Below are 24,490 nucleotides of genomic sequence, written 5' to 3'. Positions count from 1 at the left end.
TCTTGAAATTAACCAAATTTAAAGTGTTTTAGATTGTTGATTCAGCGTCTTAAATGGTGTATTAAGTGCACAGAAGAGCACTTACACTTAAAAACTTTATAATGTTGCAAACTGTTTGTTTGATAAAATAAAGTTATAAAAAGAGTTACTTTAGTTTTGAAAGAGCTCTCATAAATCTGACAAAAAACGTAAAGATAAAAGTTTACCAGGAAAATCTACATTCAAGAATTCAGCCATAAAAACAGAATTCTATATCATTGCCAAAAAATGTTAATAGATATATAATTTTTAAATCCAGCATAACACGCCTCAATAGTTTATGCCCAGCAAATAACAAGAAGTGTTGTATTGTGCTTTATGTATTTCTTTATTTGTTTATACTATTTATTTTTCTTTTGTTTATAGCCTTTATTCATTTTACTATTATTAGCACGACTGCGTTATTTTTGTGCACACTTACGTATGTATGAACATAAATATACTGAAAGTACGGTACACTTTATTTCATGTATGCAACCTTTGAACAACTTAACACACAATATAAAATAATCATATAATTACCAAAATTATAATAATAACAAGATTATTAACACAAATAAGGCTAGGATCCAGAAATATTAGACACGTGGTGGATGGGGATGAGGAAATATAAGGATAGAGATACAGGCTCAAATGTTATATTATTTTAGGAAATAACTAGGCGCCTTGCCTGCGTTCTAGCATCTGGTCACCAGTGGTTAAGCCAATCCTAATGGGGCTTTGTAATCGTTCGGTAATCCATTTATTTATCAGTTGAAATATTGTATTAGATACAACATTGCACGTATTTCAAAGTTGATAAGTTCCTTAGCTGCCCCTGTATCTAAATCACCAACTACAAATATGTACAGTTTTAGGTTAGTATTTGGGTACAGGTAAATATTGTTATATTGGCCAGAGACAATACGATAAATCAAATTAATTCATTACACTATTCATGAAAATTACCAGACACCTAGAAAATCCTTAGTCAGTTGGTGCAAGATTAAAAATCTAATAAAAGAATCTATGTGAAGATAATTTGAAAACATAGACTGACACCAAGCAAAATAATAAAATACTAGGTTTGGTTGAGTCTATTTATCAGAAATAATGGAAAGTGGAAAGTTCAACACCCCTTACGCCCACTAGGAAAGGCTTGATTAAGTCCTGTAACAGGACAGCTAGACATTTCTGTTGTCTTGCTGGTTCTATTGAAAAAGACAGAATTATAAGAGAAGAATTTATGGACCCATTAGCACAGCAGAAAGCAGTCAACGGATATAAGTTAATTAGTAGTAATGAATTACTGTCATTAAAATATTACTTGTCCGGCTTTGTGGACCGTGTTATATTTCCAAAACGACAATGTCATCATTTTTACATAGAGCGTGACGTCACTACTTCAGTGCGTCAGTATGAAGCGTTAGCATAGTGCACACAATGATTATATCATATGGCAGCATGTCTGTCTTCTCCTACTTGTTTTTGAATTCAGCAGCTTCTTCAACATTATTTCAGTTGTGTAACGGCATGCAGTTAACGAAAGACATTATATATTACGCCTCGCTCCAGGACTGGCCTCATGCCCCTGCAATCCGTAGCTCTGCGCTCTCTCGTTTGGGCTAAGCGGACGGGCTGCTGAAAAATCGGCATTAAACGTTTTTCATGTTGTTCTTATGTTTTGATTATAAGAATTTCAGTGAACTATTTTTCCTAGGAAAAACAATCCTAGAGGAAGTCTTTCCTGTAGGAACGCATTTTCGTGGGAATCTTTTCTGTAGGGAAAAAATTCTAATACGAATTTCCGTTTCCATGGAAAAGCCATTTTCCCATGACCGTTACCCATAGACAAACGGCAATTTTTCATTATAAAGGATAGGACAGTAGAAGTTGTTGGCTGATACAAATGTATATGGGAGGTATGGGCTTACATACGGTACCATTTCTTAGTTCAATGCCTTTGCAAAAGTACTAAGCGTTGTTGCCAAATACTGTCATTGGAAAATTAAAATTGACGACCATTTAAAATGAATGATCAGGGATGCATTTTTACCACTATTTTCGGGTATATGTAGAGATGGTATCTAAAAAATTCAGATTCATCTTTATAGGTTTCTTTCAGAGTGAAATGATAGCTAAGTGCACCAATTTTCTAAATATATTTATGGTTTTCCTCTTCTCCATGTCAAAAATAGAAATATTTGATATCTAAAAAATGACTTTCTCAAAATATCTGAGACAAAATGGACAACTCTTGTACTGACCGTTTTTCAAAGATTTTAGGACTTCCCAATTATAGTCTGTATCAAAAGCTCCCACAGCTAAATAAATTCAATTGAGTATAAGGTAAGTTTACTCAATTTTAACATTTTGAAAGAGCCTATACTGAACTTCCTTTTGTCTTTTAATAAAGTCAAATTTCAAGACTAGCCAAGAGTCTAAAACGCTTGAAAAAAATCTGAGTGAAAGAGAATGACATGCTCTTTATTATAAGCTTACCAAAACCATACCAAAAATGTACCTTAAAGAAGTTATTAAAGATTTTATATTGTAAACAAACACTTACACAATTTTACCATCAATATTTTCCACTCATGAATGCACTCAGTTCAGGTGATAATTGTTGATACAGGCCCCAACAAAAACCTTTTTTTCAAGTTGTGTAAACAGTATAAGTTTTAAATTAATGTTGATATCTGAAATTATCCGATTACTTTGTTTTCAACAATAAATAAAACACCTTTTAGTTTGTTTAGGGTAAATTCCTGTAACGGAATTTAACAGAGTAATCTCCATATGCTTTTTCAGCATTTATTCGTTTTTCAAGGAAAGGAAATGATCGTGCTAGTTCCCTCCAGAGAATGTTTAAATTGAGAATTGCTTAAAATACATTACATGGAGTCATTACCTGTCAGCTACCTTAACATGAAGTAATTACAACCACTACCTTAAAACTTAAAACTGCAATTATATTTGACGACAATGATTTTTTGTGTTACCAATTAAACTTTTTTTGTTATTTCTCATTGCTGGATATATACATTTTACATTTTGATACATAAATGTGTAAACCAATGTATCAGCATTGAGAACAATAAATAAACAACTTGGCTAAAAGATCAAAACTTAATAACGTTTCTTAATGTATGCATTATTTTATATAATCTTCATGCATTACTAAACTTTCTATCAGGGCCTCACTACAACTTACAAAATAACTGTCAGTGTAAGTCCTGAGAAAAGCGTACATATCGTATATTGAATACAAAGGGATTGAAACAAATGTAGGCCATACCTTGTCTGCCTGATAAATTGTTTGAAAAAGGACCTATCTGATTTTTCTTTCACTTTTGATCAATGTTTAATGTTGGCTTCAGTTTATTGATCATTTCAGAGTTATCCCCCTTTGATTTATTTGGGTAGGTACCATCTCTAGTATATGGAAAGGTGACTGGATATTCAGAAAAGGAAAACAATGCTTCTTTCAAATTCAAGGGCGCTATAGTATTTTGTAGCGTGTAATACTTGACTTATGTGCCTGTTGTTCTTATTCAAATATTATTTTTGTCATCTAAAGCGTTACATCCATTACTCGCCTGTTTGTTTCCCGCAATTTTAAAGTAACTTTCGTTTTTACAGAATTATCAATGTCAACTACTAGTGTGCTGTTTGTTGACGGACATAGAACAGAAAAAAATAGATTGTACAGACTGAGACATAATTACTCATGTAAGTAATTCTACTTTTGGTTGTTAAATTTATATACTGATCAGATTAGATTCCTTAGCGAATGTAATCGGAAGGTCATTTTTCACACACACACATAAATCATCCGTTACCGATTACATTGGCTGGATAATTTGTCTCGTAAACTGATAGATTTCGCCGGCGGAGACGGGTATAAAAATGTTACTTTCAGTTTTAGTGACCCAACCGCATTCATTCGGATACTTCCGTAACTACGTTAAATGAAGTGGCTAGTCGTCCGGTCCTGCAAGAATAGTGAAATAACTCGCAGGTAGCTATTCGTACGGCAGTTTTGAAATATATTGTAGTGATGTCATTCAACCGATTTCTTTACTTTTCTTTAATTTTAGTCGCACAGCAACAGGAATGATCTCGAATAAAGAATAAGGCTAATTCTACGTCTGTGCGCAATATTGTTGTCATCAGATGATATTTACGCAATACATCAATGATTGTAACAGTGAATAATAAAAATGTCATTAATTGAAGTTCATAACATTGTTTGAAATTTATGTAATAAGCTTACTTTTTCCTTCATATTCCGGTTGATAAGACTGGAACTATAATTGACAATACTTAGAGTGTGTCTATCTATCTATCTATCTATCTATCTATCTATCTATCTATATCTGTATCTTATGCATTATCTTGCTTCACTTTTCATGCGGGAAAGTTGTATTTACTATTCATATATCATTACACATTCTAATCTATCAGAGGTTCATATGGGGAACTCTGGTAGACCTCTGGTATGCAAGAATGATCATTACAGTACATCTGTATCTTATGTATGGAGCTCAATCCGTATAAGTGAAGATTGCTCAAATGGAACAAAGGGCCTATTGAAAAGAGCTAGGGTCTGGTTCTCGGATTTCCTGGTATCTGAACATCTATCCCTTTAGCTAGTCTGCACCTGTCAGACACTTTTACATATACACGTAGTATGTACTTGTACATAATGCAGTTACTTGAACAATACAATACTGGCAGTAATCCACAAGACTGGTGGACGATTATCGTTGCCCCTATAAACAAAAAGCGACCACGAAGCAAAGGAATTACAGGCCTATTCTCTTACTTGCATTGCTTCCAATTTTAGTGTCAAATATTATGAATCATCTAAAAAATAAAAGTTGCTTTATTCCTTCCAGCATGGCTTCTGCTCGAAGCACAGTTGTGAATCTAAGTTAACTGATTTTTGATAACATTGAAGCTGGTAAAAAGACAGACCTAAAAGTAATGGATGTTAGCAAAGCGTATGACAAAGTCGATCACAATCTTTTGGTCTACAAGCTATTTTAATTATGAATAGACAGAAAAAAGACAGAACAATAACATTTCCTGAAAAAAAAAAAAAAAAAACAAACAAAAAACAGGACACTTGTGGCCACCAATCAGATATACTACTGGTGGTGTCAGGGCTACCCCCAAGGGTCTGTCGTTAGGCCTTGTCTTTTTCTAACATACAAGTGACTTGCCAGACACACTTAAAAGCAGTGTAGGACTCTTTGCTGATAATACAGTTACTGTAGTTTATCTCATTATAAGAGTCATGCATGACTGTGAGACTCTCCTGCAAGACCTCCATAAATTATTACTTTAGGAAAAGAATTGGTCCATGGTGTTTAATTCTGATAAGTGAGAAGAAATTAGGATATAAATGAAAAAATAAAAAAGAAAGATTCAAACAAATATGAAATATGAAAATTAAAGAAACTGCGTATAAAACATATGTTCACCCATAATTGGAATATTGCTCAACTGTTTTGCATCCATGACTAAACAAATCTAATATATTCAATAGAAAGTGTACGGTCGGCTGCAACCAGATATGCTCTAATCAACTTTGACTATAGATCAAGCATCACAGGAATTTTAACTGTACTTAAATTGCAAAATTAAGAAACAATGAGACATTTCACATCCCTAATCATTTTATATAAAATCAATCATTCTATTGTTTTTGCAGATAAACAGTACCTACTATAACCTAAGGACCCTAACCTTCATATTCCCTCCTCTAGCACACATTATTACATTCATGAACCTTTTTTCCCTGCAACCATTGTCTCTGGAACAACCTACCACATCATGTAAAATCGAGTGCTACTCTTAGCGAGTTCAGGAGTAGCCTAGATTATTGATGTTCTAACCGAAATATATGGTTTTATCATCGTTTAACCTTTAATTTGAAATATAGTTGTACTAATTTTAATATTGCACACTAATTTGTGTTTTCAATAGCGACTTAGACATCAAATTGTCGACCAGACGGTCGCCTCCCAGTCGTAGTCAGTTATTGACTGTGGGGACTATCATACAGATTGTTCTTACAGGACCGTACAAAGAGCCACGCTAAATCTATTTTTAGAAACACAACAATATCGCTTTCGTGTCGCATTTCTGGTGAACTGCCTTTACTATTATTGAACAACAGGCGTAACTTGATAACAGAAATGTATTTTTTGTAGAAATGGCAGGTAAAAGCAAAATGTCTGCATTTATCGGCTGTCTTTACACAAAATTCTATCACGGCCAACCAGCCACGTATTTAAATTTCTGTCACGCGACATTGTTCTCGTTGACTTACGGATATTGGCAAACCTGCTAGGTTTATAAAAGTATTGGTGTCCTTTCTGATACAACCTCTATGAACTATCCCGGGACAATAGCATTTCAGTGTACCAAAAACCAGTTTTACATTACAAAATATGTTGGACACGACCGGAATAATGAAGATAAATGCCACATAATTATTGTTAATTGACCAATTAGTGAAATAATCTAGAAATGTAGACACATTGTTTTCAGTTACCAGTCTGAAACTTCCAGGAATATAAGAAGCGCACATTAGCGATACAGAAGTTTTCTATTTTTATGAAATGTTTGGCATACACATACTAGGTAAGTACGGAAATCAAGTTTTATTTCAGAATTGATTATCTTTTTACACGATGGTTTTTTTGGTAAGTGCGTGAAATTTAGATACTATGAAACTCCCCAGATATTGAGAAAATAATGTTAATCATCGAACGATATCTGACAACAATATTTATCACGTTTGCTGACCAAAAAGTTCTCTTAGCGTTTCTTCTAAAAACATATTGCAATTTAATTTTGTTTGTCAAATGCACAGATAGATCTGCCAATTATTTGAATAACAGTTGCTATAAAAAAATTCCGAAAATTCCACAAACTTTCTGAACAATCCTGGTATCTTTGTCATATATTGTATTACTTTGCAAAAATACTGAATACGTTTATAATACCAACTTTATTTGTTCTGATATTGTTCTGGTGTTCACGCACATGTTAATTCTACCGAAAATGTTGATTGACTCGAAGTGGTTTAATGTGAATTTGTACGTTATTGTGGACCCTCAGTGGTTCAAGTGGTTCAATGTGAATGTGTGCGGTATTAAAGACCCGAAGTGGTTCCATGTGAATGTTGTGCTTTGTTATTGACCCGGATTGGTTCAATGTAAAATATTTTTATTGTTATTGACCGCAGATAGTTCAATGTGAAGTCGGTGCGTCGTTTTTGATCCGAAGTGGTTCAATGTGAAATTTTTATGTTATCATTGATTATATGCGATTGAATGTGCAGTCTCTGCACTATCATTGACCCGAAGTGGTGTGAATTGTTTGTGACAGAGTTTACAAATGCATGTTAAAAATCATTTACTCCTTTGCATTCTCTAAAAAATATTTTATCCGCAATCATTTAGTATTTGATGACAAAAGTAGTTGTCTTGAAACAAAAGCCATTGAAATAACATTTGTTATCAAATTTGAATCGATACCATGATCATCGAAATTGATAAACTAAAAAATGAGTGCTCACACTTGTATTCATCTTTCTTCTGATTTTACTGTTACAGTAGCTGACTCGTCACATGCATACTAGTATGCAAACTTCTGTTAGATTTCATTGATTATTGTAGAATGTATTTTTGTCATCTCAGTCAGACAAGTTGCTTTTTTTGTAAAAAAGTAGGTTTCGTTCTTTTTCACTTGTTCTCATTTAAATCATACAATTTTTTTATTTTTATGTGAATAATAGAGCCTTATCACTTAGTTATCAATTTATGGGATTTCAATTATAACCCTGTCAGTTTTAAAGACAATACCTTGGGTTTTGTATTTAACGCAAAATGCTTTAAGTTTCTTTCTTTATTGAAACTTATGAGCGAACAGAAAATTTCTGAAATATATGACTGTGTAGGCTGTTTTGCGAGAAATCATTTATAGTTTGATGTCAGCGTTGAATTATATAGTATGTTTTAACTTTAAAGATATAATTGTTCCTAGTTCTATGTAAAGAGAAAATAAAATACATCCATGGAATTTGTTATACCCAGCCTATAATGTCTGTCAATGCAATTCTTTATTTGTGTAGTATGTATAACACAATCTTCAAAATATATACGTGTAAATCGCTTGTTTCGACGGGCCTCCCTGTTCGAATGGTTAAGGTCGCTGACTTCAAATCACTTGCCCATCACCGATGTGGATTCAAACTCATCCGGAGCATTGAATTTTTCATGTGAGGTAGCCATCCGCCTGGCTTGCTGAACTTCAGTGGCTTTACCCAGGTAGTGTCGGCGTGACGCTAAGCCCAATAAAATCAAAATACTTGATTTGTATTTTTATGAAATATGCAAACTTTGAGAATAAATATTATGTGATGCACTGCCTTGCACTTGAGGCCCATATGTAAAATTGGTTGCAAAATATGATTGCCTCGTAAAATAAAGTCATTATTATTATTATTATTATTATTAGTAGTAGTAGTAGTAGTAGTTGTTGTAGTAGTAGTAGTAGTAGTAGTAGTAGTATCATTATGCAATGGACAGATAGTTTTGACTATATACCGGTAGACTATTTAATAAGCGTATATATGTTGTTTCAGTGTCTATGATACTCATCGGATCAGTCCAGTTTATAAGAAGCACAGGAAATCAAATTGGTTGTGGTATTGTAGAGATTGGAAATGAATATTTTGAATCGTGCAGAAATGAGTTGTATCTTGAGGACATATTCACAGATTTTGAACAAGGTCGTGATGGGGAAATTAGACCAACTGCGTTTCTCGAGCAACTATACTCGACTTGCAGGTTTTCATTTTAATAATTACAAATGCTTCGAGAGAGGAGATATTTATTTAAAATTTTACACATATGAGCTGCACCATGAGAAAACCAACATAGTGCGTTTGTGACCAGCATGGATCCAGATCAGCCTGCGCTTCCGCGCAGTCTGGTCAGGATACATGCTGTTCGCTAATGGTTTCTCTCATCGATCCTGACCAGACTGCGCAGATGCTGGTCGCAAACGCATTTTGTTCCTTTTCTCATAGTGCATCTCATTTCTGATTTATGTGTGTTTCAGTTACGTTTCTTTGATAAAAAACATCTTTTGCTCTGAAAAGACAGGTAAAATGTACCAAATTAAAATTTTTATCTGAGTACCGTTATAAATTAGGACTGTTTGATTTTGTACAGCTACATTTATTCATTTTCGTGTTAAGTAGTAGCGTTATTAATGCTTCAGGGTCATTTCTTACAGTTTTTTTTTTGGTACATACATTCTTTCTAGAATCACTTTTTCACATAAATATTTCTTTTTGTTCGCCTTACTATTTATGTGTTTACTACGTACATTTCTAAATTCCAACGAAATGACCTATATCAGTAGGGGTGTTTAAGAATGTTCATATACACGAAATAAGGTTAAAGGAAGAAGGACGAAATTGCATTCCCGTACGGTGTCCTGTTTGGGACCACTTAAATTTGACAGTTTTCGCGGGGTTTAAAACTAGTAGTTTTATTTATTGAACAGAAAAAAAAATATTAGCTTTATTTTTAGGGCTACAGATAGATATCGCTGTGGACTGGTGATATTTAAAAAACTAACGCAATTTTGGTGGATGGCGGCGATTGCTTTGTGGTATCGATGCTATATCTAGGACTAAACACACGAGGAATTTAGCTGCAATTTCGCATGTTGTTTTATTTTGCTTGTATCTTCACTCCCCTTGCGAACTTAAGACAATATTCATCAATATGATGGTTAAATTTCTCAACTAGACTCTACATGTACTTCCTCACCTGGAGAGAAGCGATGAATATCGCGTTTAATTAGCGAAACTTACAATAGTTCGAACAGGGCACCATACTTCATATCTTCGTATCTTGTTAAGCCCGATACATCTTTAATTCTTCAACATTTTATCGCGTTTGGTCCTTCCTTTTCATCCCTAAAAATAAAAATGTAGAAGTGGTCCTGTCATAGTGTACCTACTTTTGACGAGTATTCAATTCCTACCACTTACATTTCAGAAGGGCGTAGGTTAAAGCCGCACTAGGGTCAAATTGTTTCTTCTTCATATTTCCATTTTCCAGTAAGATAAACTGTTTTTTCAATTTTATGTTTTTACTTCTGATCCATGATTATTTTTTAATATAGAGAGCATAATTTAAAACAGTTTCACGGGACTCGGCCATATTTTTTTCTGTGTTGTTGGAGCTATATTTCTGTCCAATTAGATCCTTATACCTGAGCCGCCCTAGTTTCATTCTGTGTTTTATAATTGTTTATCAATACATGGAGGTTTCTTTCATCAAAATTATTTGTAAAATGATCTCTGTACAGTGGTTTTCACTTTGATTTTTGTCTCTATTTGAGCTTAAGGAATATCATAAATTAAACAAAATTTAAAAAGCAGGCGATTATAAGTTGTTGTAATTGTCTAGATATAATCCTAAATGTGAGGCACACAAAGAAAATTATTGTAAACAGTTACGAAATATTTTGTAGGTTAAAAGTCTGGCTCTTAAGGGTCCTTGTGTATATATAATTTACTACAATAACGGGACCCTACGGTTTGTTTAACTTTAACTTTCATTTCATAATAGCGGCCTTTTGTGTCATTCAGTTCCTGAACTTCAAAATGAGTAAAACAGTCAAATAGAACACTTTCACAACAATAAAATGAAATGATGAATATAACAACATTCTATATAAAAAGTAACAAATATTGATACCAGTTTACTTATTTATTTTATTTTTTGCTTTTTCTCTTTGTCTTGTTGAATATATAATTATATAGTGTACAAAATTTTGTTTCAATATATTATTCTGTTTGACAGGAAGTACCTCTAGCTAAATGGCCAAATTTTAAATATCTGGAGAAATAATTCTTTTTATGTCATGAAACTTCTTCAATGAAATTGATGCATTATTAATTTTGATGCAGCGTTATCAATTCAAACAACCTTTAAGTGTTAGTTATGCAAAACGTGTGTATGTTCCATTTTTACCAGTTGTTAGGAAAAGGGCCTAAATAGTTTTCATTTTACCTTGATCACATTGATCACTGCTTTTATGTTGGCTCCCGTTTATTGGTCAGTTCAGAGATATTTCCCTTAAATCTTCTTGTGTAGGTAACATCTTTACAATAGTATTATTTCAAAGCAAAAGTTTCGAAACGAAAAATAGCCTACCAAGTTTGAAAAGCCCATTCCCTGTAATAAAACTTCTTGTAACTGAGCTATATTTCCATTTCTAATATTGCAGTAATTATGAATCTTACATGAAATGTGCTAATTGCACTGCTAAACGTGTCTGTGAGGATGAAGAAACAAAGTTAAAGGAATTACTCAGTGAAAGATGGGCGCTTTTTTGCGATGGTGACCAGCCATCAGACTGGCTAAAAATAAGTAAGTTTACAACATTTTTGTGCTTTAAGTAGTTTTGCCCCTTAATGGAAAGTGTGTAATTCAATTTGTTAAGCGTACCTTAAACGTTTCATTGTTATTTGCTAACTATTCTTACTATATCCTGAAGGCTTAAACATCAGGGTTTAATCCAGTTGGACAATGTAGAAAAAACCTTTGATTCTAGCGTGCATAACTACCTTAAAGGACACATGAATTCTTAATCACACTCAGCCTAAGTATGTTTGAAATATATTTATATGTTCATCTTTCCAACTCTATGTAGGCATATAGTGTATCGGCTACGTAATATTTAGAAAACATTTGTTTTGCAGAAGCCATGTTATAGAACCTAACAATTTATCAAATGTTGTTAATATGTGACCAATACAAATTGTGCTAACATGTGGCCTTTGGATTCATTTTGTTATATTTTCTGGTCTTTTGGGATTATAGAGTCCATTCAATATCTATGCAATAGAACGCCACTGGTGCTCGTGGACGTGAGAGGTGTAACACTTTCCATTACCTCTCATGAACAGTCTCAGTAAATCCGAGACTGCTGTTATTTTGCTTGCTTGCAGTTTATGATTCCGAAGGATCTTTTGACAGATTTTATTAACTATCGGAACAACCATCTTTTAATGACGTGTGGCGATTGTAAATCTGATATATTTTCTGGTCCTACTTGGGCTTAAGAGGTGTATTGCACTGTCCATACTTGGGCTTGAGAGGTGTATTGCACTGTCCATACTTGGGCTTGAGAGGTGTATTGCACTGTTCATACGTGGGCTTGAGAAGTGTATTGCATTGTCCATTCCTCTCTTGAAACAGACTCAATCAAAACGACTCTGCTATTGTTTTGCTTATTTGCACTGTATGCTTCCAGAGGATCCTTTTTTCAGATTTTATTTTATTATATACCTATATAAATTCTGTAAAAAATCGGCTTGTATTTCACAATTAAATATGAACAGACAGACACAAATTCCGTATTGTACCTTTTGAATTCCGTATTGTACCTTCAGTATTGTATGCTGCCGGACTATTTTTTATTAATATGCATGACCCGACACATTTCTATAAATAGCGCACATAAAAACTTCACTAAGTTCCTTTAATATCGATAAATATTGAAGATTTCGTTCAAGAACAAAACAAGAATCAAAATGGTAAAGGTATATAATAAAAGGGTCATTATAACAGTAGCTAGATCTGGGACTTTGTATTCGGCTCTCGTGGATTTTGCAAGGTCGGATCACACTCGGCGCTTGCGCGCCTCGTGAGATCCGATCTGGCAAAATCCACTCGAGCCGAATACTGCATCCCAGATCAAGCTACTGTTATAATAACCCTATTATATCTGTCACTTAGGGCTCGAAACAGGACCAAATCTGAAATAACGAGTTTCCACAACATCCCCCTGTGTTGACATTAATATCTATCTGTTTAAATATCAGAACGCATTTCTTTGAGTTTTCGAAGGCGTTGCTGATATAGCTACGCTTATAAGTCACTTGATCATGCACTTTTTAGTAGAGACAAGCCATGAATAATTAAAACAATTGAAGGGAATGTCAAATAGAAATCTGGATAGGAACACGGAGTTTTTGCACCTCATCTTGCCAGGGGCAGACTACTCATATTATGTAAATTTTCAGCAAATTACGTTTTAAATCGTCATTTTGCGCTCAGTTTTAAATAGAAACTAAGGATTTTTGGAATTAAAGTGTTTTGTGTTAATATGTTTCTATTTTTAGTAACAAAATCATGTTAACTCTCAAGATAATTCATGCACAACGACTTCCGTTACTTTGATTAAAACGCTCTTAGTAGTTATATATATATAAATGTTATATAGTTTATCTTTACAGGAATGCAAATTTGAAACAATATAAATAAATCATAATTTCAGAAAATGACAAAAATATTCATCCTTCCTTTTTATCAAAATTACCGTACAATGTATGTAAAATGATATTCATTTTTCAATACAAAACCATTTAGACAATCCTCTTTACAGTTTCGTGACATTATCCGCGATCTTATATATCATTTTTCTGAAAAAAAACAACAACAACAAAAAAACCAAAAACAAACATTAATTAACTCGATTAAAAGGGAGGTAAGCGGTACATGGAAATATATTGTGCATATTTGTTGCATTACTGTGATTTATATGTTATTGTATTGGTTAGTTACGAATATCCGGGCGCAAACGTACATGTACATGTATTTAAATTTAAGGTTCTTGGTCACAAAAAAAAATAACTGACGGGATCCTTTCATAGAAAATTACAAACATTATTATATCTATATTATTATATATACATGTTTTACAAACATGTGTAGTTGCAGTGCAAGTCACTAAATGAGATATATGTTTTATATATCTTATTAAAATGCGATATTTTTAACAAAATGATTTATATAAAGACATGTGTATAATTTTTAAGTGCAATGTATCTTTAAATCTAGCAAAACTATTTTACTCTTTGTAACCGCATGATGTGTGTATATTATGTCCTTAACACCACTGAAGTCTGTATATTTTTGCAAACTACCGTAATACAAGATTTGTATTCAGATGACAAATCAAATTATAAACCAACACAGAATGTGCCCGAATATATTTCAAACGCACCCATTTTTAACATACCAAAATGGAAACTGCTAAGCCGCTTTTTATATCATATGGATACATTTTTGTTAGGTCTTTCTTTAATATTGTTTAGTACACTGATTCAATTTTGTATACTTTGACGTTTTTTTACGATATATCTTTCAAGTTATGGCAACTATTGGAACAGCAAACATACTAGCAATCATCATCATGAAATTGTCTTATGACTATTGTCAAATGTAATCTAACAGAATGACGACGCGACGTCTGTAAACAATCTTAAATCCAATATCTTTTAGCCCTATTTTGGAAAAGCAAACTAACTGCAGTAGGACTATTTATTTCATGTCATCAAATGCAATTGTTTTAAGGTACAAAGTAGTGTACAGTAGAAAATTGATTATGTCCATCTTACATTTTCATTAAGAAATAGACCACGGTTGAGTAGATAAAACATATGGGCGTGTTTAGTTTGTGGAGGCCGGTAGTCTCCACACGCACTTTATCAAAAAACATGTATCTCATACCAAAATATAAATTTCTAGACCGTAATGATGATGTATATTTTATAACTACTACTTGTACTATTCAGATAGACCAATCTTACATATTTTTGAAGTTATACATCTCTAAAACAATGCGGCGGTTGTTAGAATGGTAAACGTTATAATGTCGTGTCACAATGCTCTTTTCCTATTGGTCATATCCAGTAGCGTACACATTTACCATACCGCAACTGTAAGCGACCTCTAGATTGTTCCAACTTACGTAAAGTCAAATAAATGGTAAATAGGTTTATCGTTTATAATGCTAAAGCAATTTTAGCATATACTAATAAGGAAGCCTGTCAAATTATTATTGCCCTCCTGTTAACAAAGAATCCTGACTTTAAAAACTACGTGAAATGTACATTATGAGGCATGTTCTAAGACATCGAGATACTAAAACATCTAACGATGCTTTAACGCAACAGCCAATTTTTGCAAATATCTTAAACGCTATTTACAGTTGGCAAAAGTTCAAACAAAAGTATTGTTAATGCCGTACAAAAAGTTCAATAAAACAAATTGAAGCAATTATACATTTTTCTCATTATACGACCTAATTCGTATGTTTGTTTAAGTCACAAAAAATATAACAATATATATTTTGAAATAATTAAACAAAACAGCCATGAAACTTGCAATAACATCATTGTTTTGACAAAGTAATACAGAAGTATAATCTTAAGAGATCTTTTTGCAAATTTTATTAAGAGCATAGCTTTGAGAGAAGCAAGTATCTACAAATTTATTTCTATAACAAAATAATATATCTCTGACAATCAAAATCACCCTAAAAATGAAATTCAGTAAGGAAATCGTTTCAAAAATACACAAATAATCAGTTTTATTCATCAGTTAAAAATATATTTGGATTGAGTTACCCCCCCCCCCCCCCTCCCACACCCCACCCACCTTTTCTCCGAATATTTTACCTTATCGATGTCAACTTGCAATATTTCATTTTAAAACATTACCTCACATGCCACTTATAAAATGCACTTCTAGTCAAATGTTTTAAATCACTCCGATGTACAATATAATGTGAGCTAGTCACTTAAATAATGTAAACCTGTTATTGATTTGTTATTGTGCGGTCGCTTCTAAATGAGTTGAGGCATTGATGCGAATAAAAGTATGTAAATCTTTTATTGATTTGTTATTGTGCGGTCGCCTCTAAATCGGTTGAGGCATTGATGCGAATAAAAGTATGTAAATCTTTTATTGATTTGTTATTGTGCGGTCGCTTCTAAATGGGTTGAGGCATTGATGCGGATAAAAGTATGTAAATCTTTTATTGATTTGTTATTGTGCGGTCGCTTCTAAATCGGTTGAGGCATTGATGCGAATAAAAGTATGTAAATCTTTTATTGATTTGTTATTGTGCGGTCGCTTCTAAATCGGTTGAGGCATTGATGCGAATAAAAATATGTAAATCTTTTATTGATTTGTTATTGTGCGGTCGCTTTTAAATGGGTTGAGTGATGCGGATAAAAGTATATTAGATTGCATATTTTAATTAGTTAGTGTTTTGACATTTTATTAACAATATACTTTTCTGAATGAGTGAAAAAAATATGTGCATGTAGTAGCTTGGAAGGTATTCGAAAAAGTCTAAGTATTACGCTAAAATAGTTGCTAAGTGCATATTGCCTTAGAGTTTACAGATGTATGCAACATAGCGGTGCTGACATATCGCTATAATAATTCTTTACGGGAATATTTTTCTTTACAGTTTTATCTACATTTCCTTGATTTTTTTAACAATTAGAAAGGTTCTGCTTCTCTTAATATTTTCATATACCATTCCTTATTTCTAGCTCTGTTGCGAAATAATCGAGGAATTAACCACTCTGCATTGTTCTTCATCATTTGATATCAACTAGCATATCTCTGCAAAAGTAAACAGAACTATTTAATTTGAATAATTATATTCTACGTATATACTGATTATTATGAAGGTACGAGCTTTGGTTCGTATCTACAAGAAAGAAATATACAATTTTTAGAATGTGGAAAAAATGGGCATCTCTCCCGTATGAGCGGACAAGTTTAAAATGACCCAAGTAGGCATTTACAGACTGAAGAATTTCAAATCGACATGAAAAAATATGAACATATTCCCCCTCTTTTTTTTATGACACTATTTTATTAAAAGTTGGTATTTGTTTGGAAAAAGAATGTAAAGTATACTATTTGTGATACGTTGTTTTAGATGATTATCCCGTTTCATACAAATTATTCAGAAAGTAACGTTTCTTCAACATTTCATAAAATAATGTAACTTTGAGAAGCTCTTTATAGCTAAATTGTTTTGTCACCGGATTATTGGAAATTTAGAAAAGGGAGATAAAATGTTATACGTTGCTGAACATGTTATATTTATTTTTACGAATTCAAATGTCCTAATGAAGACGTCATAAAACAGTCTGTCCCAGTTTTCATGGTTGACTGATTCGAGTGTTCCATATCCAGAAATTATCTTTTAGTACTTTTTTATATTAGCTTATGTATCTACAAAAGTTTGCAAGGTATTGCCATATTTTAGGATTTACAAGCCGTGCTAATAGGAGCTCGGACAATATTAAGAATAAAATATTTACTTATACAAAATTCAGTTTTTATACGTAATACTTATGCCAGTAATATCATGTGTTGATTCGAAAAAAGTATTTGAGTTTTCTGACGAGAAAGCTATGAAAAGGTCACTGGGGGCCATAAAATGCAACTAAGCAAAACAATAGAGAGATAGAAGATTCAGTATGAGTCTGGTAACCCTTACTATTCTTGACACGATTGATTCTGCCTTGCGACCTGTGCAGATCAAGATCAGCCTGTACATTCGTTCGCCAGTCAGTCAGTATCATTTTCTTTGTACGCACTCTTTTATACCCAAGTCACACATACGGCGCGGATAGCTACGTCTAGCTACGGACAGAAACGTAGTAATCCGTATCGATCCGTACCTGAGCCGTACCTAAAAGTAGTCATTCGTATTAATCCGTACCAAAACGTGGTCAAAACGTATTCAAAACTTATTCCAAACTTGCAAGTTTGAGCGAACCGTAGCCATTTGAGCGTGACTTTAGTCCAACTTGGCTGAAACTTATTCATCCGTAGTTAAACGTGCTTAAACGTAGTTATCCGTGCTGTTACGTACCTCGCCGTAGCTGAACGTAGTTATCCGAGGCTGCTCGTACTTAAGCATAGTTCAACGTAGTTTACCGCAGACCCGTTCGTGCGCTTGGCAAGTTGCAAGGCGCAGTAAAACGTAATTCAACGTAGTACATCGTACCTATTCGTATTTATTCGCGTCCTGTATTGTTTTGTTTGTTTCCTGTTTCTCTCCATTTTTCCCGTACTAAGACGTACTGCTCCGTAGTTATACGCCCACAGACTAATCCTATCCGCTGTTCTGTATAGAAAATTTAGCACGGTTATGATTAATGAGGTGTAGTGAAATGTAAATGAAACTCGGTGATTGATTGCAAATTTCCGTATATAATACCGACAGTGATAAATTGTCGAGAAACAAAGTTAGGTTAGATTAACGCCTTAATTAATAATCAACCGACAAGAATTTATAAATGCCACAGGAATTAGCATAAAGCCCTGTACAGACTTTCTGTCGTCACTTTATTCAAATTGAAATTGACAACTGACGCTTCCGTAAAGGGATCACTTAGGCATAAAGCACATCAGTTTTCGAAAATCACATTGTCAAATTTAAGCTAGTAGTTTCATATACAGATATAAATAACGTATTGTGTAACGCCTCTGTGTGAATGCATGCTTGTATATTTGTCTCATGTACATATTTTCAGTCCTTTCAGGTTATTGATAGCAAGCATCCCAATTTGATTTGTTTTGTATGTTTCGGGTTTCATGCCGTTTTAAAACAGTATTTTAGTCATGCAACGGCGGGCAGTTAACCTAACCAGTGTTCCTGGATTCTGTACCAGTACAAACTTGTTCTCCGCAAGTACCTGCTAACTTCCCTACATGAATCCCTACACAATGTCGATTTATCAAATAGTTACGGAGAACATACGCCCCGTCCGAGTATCGAACTCACGAGCCCGCGATCCGTTGACCAACGCTCTACCTACTGAGCTAAGCGGGCATCCATTCAAATTTGAATCCCATGACATCTTTATTAAATGAAAGACTACCTTTTATTCAGCCAGACATCTGGATTTCGTCAGTATGTAGTTATTTAATTATGGAACTGCAAGAAACAATGAATACAGAGTTCCTTTTTCCTTCTTGAAGTATTTGATAACAAACTCATTAATAATGTTGTTAGTATTACAGAACCAGTACAGCTACAACATGTCTTGTGACCATGTATTTAAAAAGTCTTTCTTAGCATGTGTACAAAGATATCAGACGGCTGATACAAATGCAACATCTCTGACGGATGTTTCTGAGGTGGCCAGAGAGTACGTGTTTTATGTTCCATTATATTAAACAAGAGGGCCATAATGACCCTATATCGCTCACCTGTTATCATTGCACTTAATGACAAGAAGGTCATGATGCAAAAATCATAATTAAGATCAATCAAAAGAATTATGAGAAAATATAGTTGAAATTTTCTTAAAGTTACATCAAATAAAATAATTTTCAACTCAGGCCAGTAGTTTCATACAAGAAGTTTTCTGTATAGCCAAATGGGAAAATGAGCCCCTCACCAGGCGGTCACTTTTTCAATGAATCAAAGTTATTTGAAGGAATTTGGTAGAGGGTCACCCAAGAAACATTTGTGTAAAATTATTTTGAAAAAAGGACCAGCAATTTCTGACAAAAAGATTTTCAAAGTTCTATATAAGCATATAGGGAAAATAAGCAAAACCCCTTGGGTCCATGCTTTTTGCTGAATCAAAATTATCTGAAGGAATAGAGTAGAGGGTCACCCAAGGGACACTAGTCTTGTGTAAAATTGTTTTGTAATCAGTTTTCTTTATAGCCAATAGTTCAAAGGACAGGAACAACAAAGGGAAATTTAACCACAAAGAAAAAAAAATCTTACAAGGTATAGATATGTCAAAATACACCTAAAAGTTGGAGGTACCATCCATGTTGTACCACAGAAAAGTGGTCTCGGTTTTTTCTCACGGCCAATAATAAAAAAGTTACTAAATAAGCTATTTATAGTAACATCAAAGGGAAAGTAATTAAAAAAATATTGTAAATGAAGAAAAGAATAATCTACCAAATAAAAACAAGAGCACTGCAATGCAACGCAAATGCAGAGCAATACACACACAAAACAAAGTCATATGACTTTTGACCCTTAAGAGTGACCTTGTCCTTGAAGTGAGCCATCCGAAACATGCGCTCTGCACGTCGTTTTGATGAGGTGAACATTCGTGTCAAGTTTCTTTGAAATCGTTCAAGGGATTCAAGAGTTACAGAGCGGAAGGGAAATTGCCAACCAAAAGACAGACGGACACCGAGGCGATAACATAATACGTCCTTTCGGGCGTTAAAAAAGGAATCGAGATCTTATGGTGATACAAGTTGTGTGCAAGTTTGGTAAAAATTAAACCATAAATGAAGCTGCTATTGTGCAGACAAGGTCACAATAGTTTATTCTGGCTCTTTCAGGGGCCATAACTCTAGAACCAATTATGGGATCTGGCTGATTCAATGAAAGAACCAAGATCTTATGGTGACGCAAGTTTTATGCAAATTTGAATAAATTGAAGTCATAAATGAAGCTGCTATTATGCAGACAAGGTCAACATAGCTAATTCTAGCCCTATCAGGGGCCATAACTCTTTTAATCATAATGGAATCTGGCCAGTTCAAAAAAGGAACCAAGATCTTATGGTGACACAAGTTTTGTGCAAGTTTGATTAAATTCAAATCATAAATGAAGCTGCTATTATGCAGACAAGGTCAAAACAGCTAATTCTGGTACTTTCAGGGCCATCACTCTGGAACCCATAATGGAATTTGGCCAATTCAAGAAAGGAACCAAGATCGTATGGTGATACAAGTTGTGTGCAAGTTCGGTTAAAATAAAGTCATAAATAAAGCTGCTATTGTGCAGACAAGGTCAAAATAGCTACTTTTGGCCCGTTCGGGGGCCATAACTCTGGAACCTATAATGGGAAAGGAACCAAGATCTTATGGTGATACAAGCTGTGTGCAAGTTTGGTTAAATTAATTCATAAATGAAACCACTATCGTACAGACAAGAAATTGTTGACGCTCGCACAATAGCAAATTCTGGCCATTTAAAGGGCAATAACTCTAGAACCCATGACAGTTTTCAGAAGTAACCGAGATATCATACCAATACAAGTTTTGTTTGATCAAAATTGCTTACAAACTATGGTCTCTATCGTGTTCACCTGAAATTGTGGACGGACGGAAGGATGACGGACGACCAACGAAGGGCGAAGGGCGACCATAAAAGCTCACCCTGTCAGTATTCATATATTTATCTAATCAGCGATTTCCATCCGTCTAGCTGCTGAGTAGAAGTTACTAATGGGAAACACAAAGTATTCCAAATTAGACAATTCAGCATATTTGGCCTGAATCTCCATGTTAGCTTCAATTTGCATTTACTTCGCTTGAAGCGATGTTTTTAATTTGTACAGTTCATTTTTTGAATCGTGTCCGTCTATATTGCTTTTTCAGTTTTGACAGTGCAAAAATAAGCATGGTACAACCATTTGATTCAAAATATTTCTGTAATATACGGGTTCTTTTTGGATTTGCACCCATTAGCTAGTATAGATAGGTACACGTGCCTCGGGGCAAAAAATGATGCATTCTTATATACTGCGTTGTCATTACATAAATACCAGTTGTAAAGAACATCAAATGAACGTGTCCAGATGGCATCCGTATTATCTTGGTTTCCGACATTTCTCTTTATCTCAACCTTATTTGGTCCAATACTCTGTTAACAAATTGCAAATTTAGGAGTTATATCTAATTGTTTCGATATCACTACAATTGCATCAACTATTGGAGAAAATTTAGTTTCAAGAGTTTAATATCTAAAAGATGTTATATTTTTACCTTATAGGGCTGTCTCAGGCATCTTCAAATGTGTAATTGGAGAACTACTCAGCCATATGGATTATGTGAGACAATGTGGATCTTCGTGGCAGGATATCTTACTTACAGGCTGGCTCAAAATTTCCGCTTCATATGGTCTTGCTTTTCGTATCAACGAAAATGAAGTTGAACAATTGAAAGTAAGTGAATTAATGGTGAGCGCAGATTTTTGAAACATTCATGAACTTTTATTATTAGGTTATTATCCGTGATTTGTGCAAAAGAAAATTATTTGTTTTCATCAAGACCTATGACGAAGTTAACCCTTTAGAAGGAAAATCGTCGTTTTTATTCTCTTAACGCGTGTTGGTTACGACGCTTTAATAGTTGCTAATATCCCAGATATTTTACCGAGTCGTAATGCATTTTATATTATAATGATCCTAGAATGAATCATTTGCTAGCTAAATACATAAAACGTTTAAGCTGACTGATTAAGACAAGTGCCTTGTTTTGACATTTCCACTTTTGTCTACAAAATCTGTTTCAGATGATGAGATGCCAGTAGGAAGATTCAGCATTTCTACTAAAGTACCACCATTAACCTACTTTTTGACAGTCAAATCCTATCACATCAAATTGCCGAATATTTTGGCGATTAAATCTATTATGCATTTAAAATTTAACTTAATATAATAAAATAGTGCAGCATAACGACGTTGTTTATTATGTTTAGTTGCAATGATTTAAAGTAATATGTTATCTATTATACCCATGCGTGTAAGCGACACATTATATACTTAGATAAAATTCGTTTTTTTAAACATTTAAAGCAAAATGTCCAGTTCCGCGTTCATGTTAACGCAAATTATATTAATGGTCGTGTTATCATGTTTTCAGTTGAAGTTTCTTTTTAGCATATTCGCATGGATATAAACAAATCCTATTGCACTAAAACCCTCTGTTCTAATCGGAATAGCCGAGACGACACCATTAGCAGTGTATGTTTGGTTATGTTAAAGAAAGTCATGTCCATAAACTGTACCTACATTGCGCATGACCGCCCTCCATCATAGGTGTCAGCATGGAGAAACACCAGGGGTATTCTTACTGTACTAAAAGAGGGTAAGCCATTATTAGACCCAAGCGTAATACCCTTTTTAAACAAGAAAACATAAACGGCTTTTATTCGTGGACTATCAATAAAGCTAATTACAAGCTTCCAACATTTACACCATGTTTATTCATAATTATACATTTTTGTAAAATAATTCTAAATGCCACATCTGTCAAATACCATAATTACTGTAATTTATGGAATTAATTGTCATCCACTGACAATACTTCACTAAGGATAAGCATTCTGTCCGTGTCCTTATATTGTATATTCGAAATGCTACGACCAACATTTAGTATAATCACATACTTAAGCAATGTGAAAAGGATACTATCAGCTTTAAATGCTATATTAACAATAGCAATTATCTATAATACGCCTTGGGGAAGCTGTATTCTTTTTAGCTCGATTATTCGAAGAATAAGTAGAGCTGTTCTACTCACCACGGCGTCGGCGTCACACCTTGGTTAAGTTTTTCGTACCAGTCCACATTTTGACAAAGTCTTTTGAGATAAAGCTTTGAAACTTTCAACACTTGTTTTCCATTATCATGTCCAGTTATAGGCAAGAGTACATAACTCCATCAAGGAGTTTTGGTGAATTATGGCCGCTTTTGACTTAGAAATCTTGGTTAAGTTTTTCGTACCAGTTCATATTTTGTGTAAAATGTTTGACATATAGCTTTGAAACTTTTATCACTTGTTCAGTGTTACAGTCTCTATCTGTAGGCAATAGTACATAACTCTGTCATCTATTTTGGCTGAATTATTACCCTTTTGGACGTGGAAATTGGTTATGTTCTGTTCTGTTTTGTACAATTCCATGTTTTGTCAAAATTATTTGACATATGGCTTTTAAACTTTGACGCTTGTTTATCATCATGACTTCCACAAATACAGGAACATGGTTTGACTAATCTATTTTTTTTCTTTTATCGAACATCTGTGGTAATATTTTGGCCCCATTCTTCAATCTATTCTTCGAATAGTCGAGCGCGCTGTCGTGCGACAGCTCTTGTTCAACGTGGCCTTGCCATTTGGATAATTTACTTGATTTTTAACAATCTCCGTTTTCTTTCTATAAGAGTTCTCATGCGATGTTCATTATCAAATATTTTCTGGTTTTCTTGGTCACCAACAATACATGACCTTTGATAGAATAAGCGTAAAAAAGTTTTATGATAGCGAAAAATTGAAAGAGTTGTCCATAGCATATCTCTTCTAGCTTAATTCTTTTATCAGTGTGAAACTAAAGCACATATGTCAGTTCGGTATCTTGTAACGAGGGCTCATAGCAGGATCTAAATTGCGGAAAAGGCAACTAGGGAGGAATAGTATTTTCTAAATCAGTTCACCTTTTAGCGAACGAACTATATGATTGCTCACTATTTCCTAGGTTTATCATTCAATCTGAAAAAATAACAAAATTAATGTAGAAATAAGAGAAACCATCCCACTTCAATCGATAATGTTTTCATTAGTAACTCAATGAAATATACAAAATTTAGGAAAGGATAATTACACTGATGCAGTGTGTATCGTGTTATATAGCTACATTTCTTTTTAGGTAGACTCACCAAGTGAATAAGGACGGGATATCTGCTGTTTTTATATACAATGTTTAAGGTAGTTCTGCACGTTTGATAAATCGTAAGTAATGGCGTTACGCCATTTATTCGAAAAATGTAGAATAAAGCCTAGTT

At 33.8% G+C, this 24,490-nt stretch overlaps 1 protein-coding gene across 1 annotated transcript; it reads left to right on the top strand.

Annotated features, from left to right (window-relative positions):
• Positions 1-6,435: 6,435 nt before the first annotated feature.
• LOC123534925 (uncharacterized) lies at positions 6,436-22,385 on the top strand. Its single transcript, XM_045317406.2, has 6 exons — positions 6,436-6,672; positions 8,681-8,885; positions 11,347-11,489; positions 18,958-19,093; positions 21,700-21,871; positions 22,222-22,385. The coding sequence occupies exons 1-6, from the start codon at positions 6,651-6,653 to the stop codon at positions 22,237-22,239; spliced, it is 696 nt and encodes a 231-aa protein (XP_045173341.2). The 5' UTR covers positions 6,436-6,650; the 3' UTR covers positions 22,240-22,385.
• Positions 22,386-24,490: the final 2,105 nt, after the last annotated feature.

Source organism: Mercenaria mercenaria, chromosome 12, assembly GCF_021730395.1.
Source record: "Mercenaria mercenaria strain notata chromosome 12, MADL_Memer_1, whole genome shotgun sequence".
NCBI lineage: Eukaryota > Metazoa > Mollusca > Bivalvia > Venerida > Veneridae > Mercenaria > Mercenaria mercenaria.
The sequence above is the reverse complement of the archived record's forward strand: the minus strand, read 5'-3'. Positions and strand labels throughout refer to the sequence as shown.

Excerpts from the sequence above, each read along its gene's own strand:
- LOC123534925 (XM_045317406.2), top strand. The coding sequence starts at position 6,651 with ATGTTTGGCATACACATACTAG. Across the intron at positions 8,886-11,346 it reads CAACTATACTCGACTTGCAG|TAATTATGAATCTTACATGA; the intron begins GTTTTCATTTTA and ends CTAATATTGCAG. Across the intron at positions 19,094-21,699 it reads GTTTCTGAGGTGGCCAGAGA|GGCTGTCTCAGGCATCTTCA; the intron begins GTACGTGTTTTA and ends TTTACCTTATAG.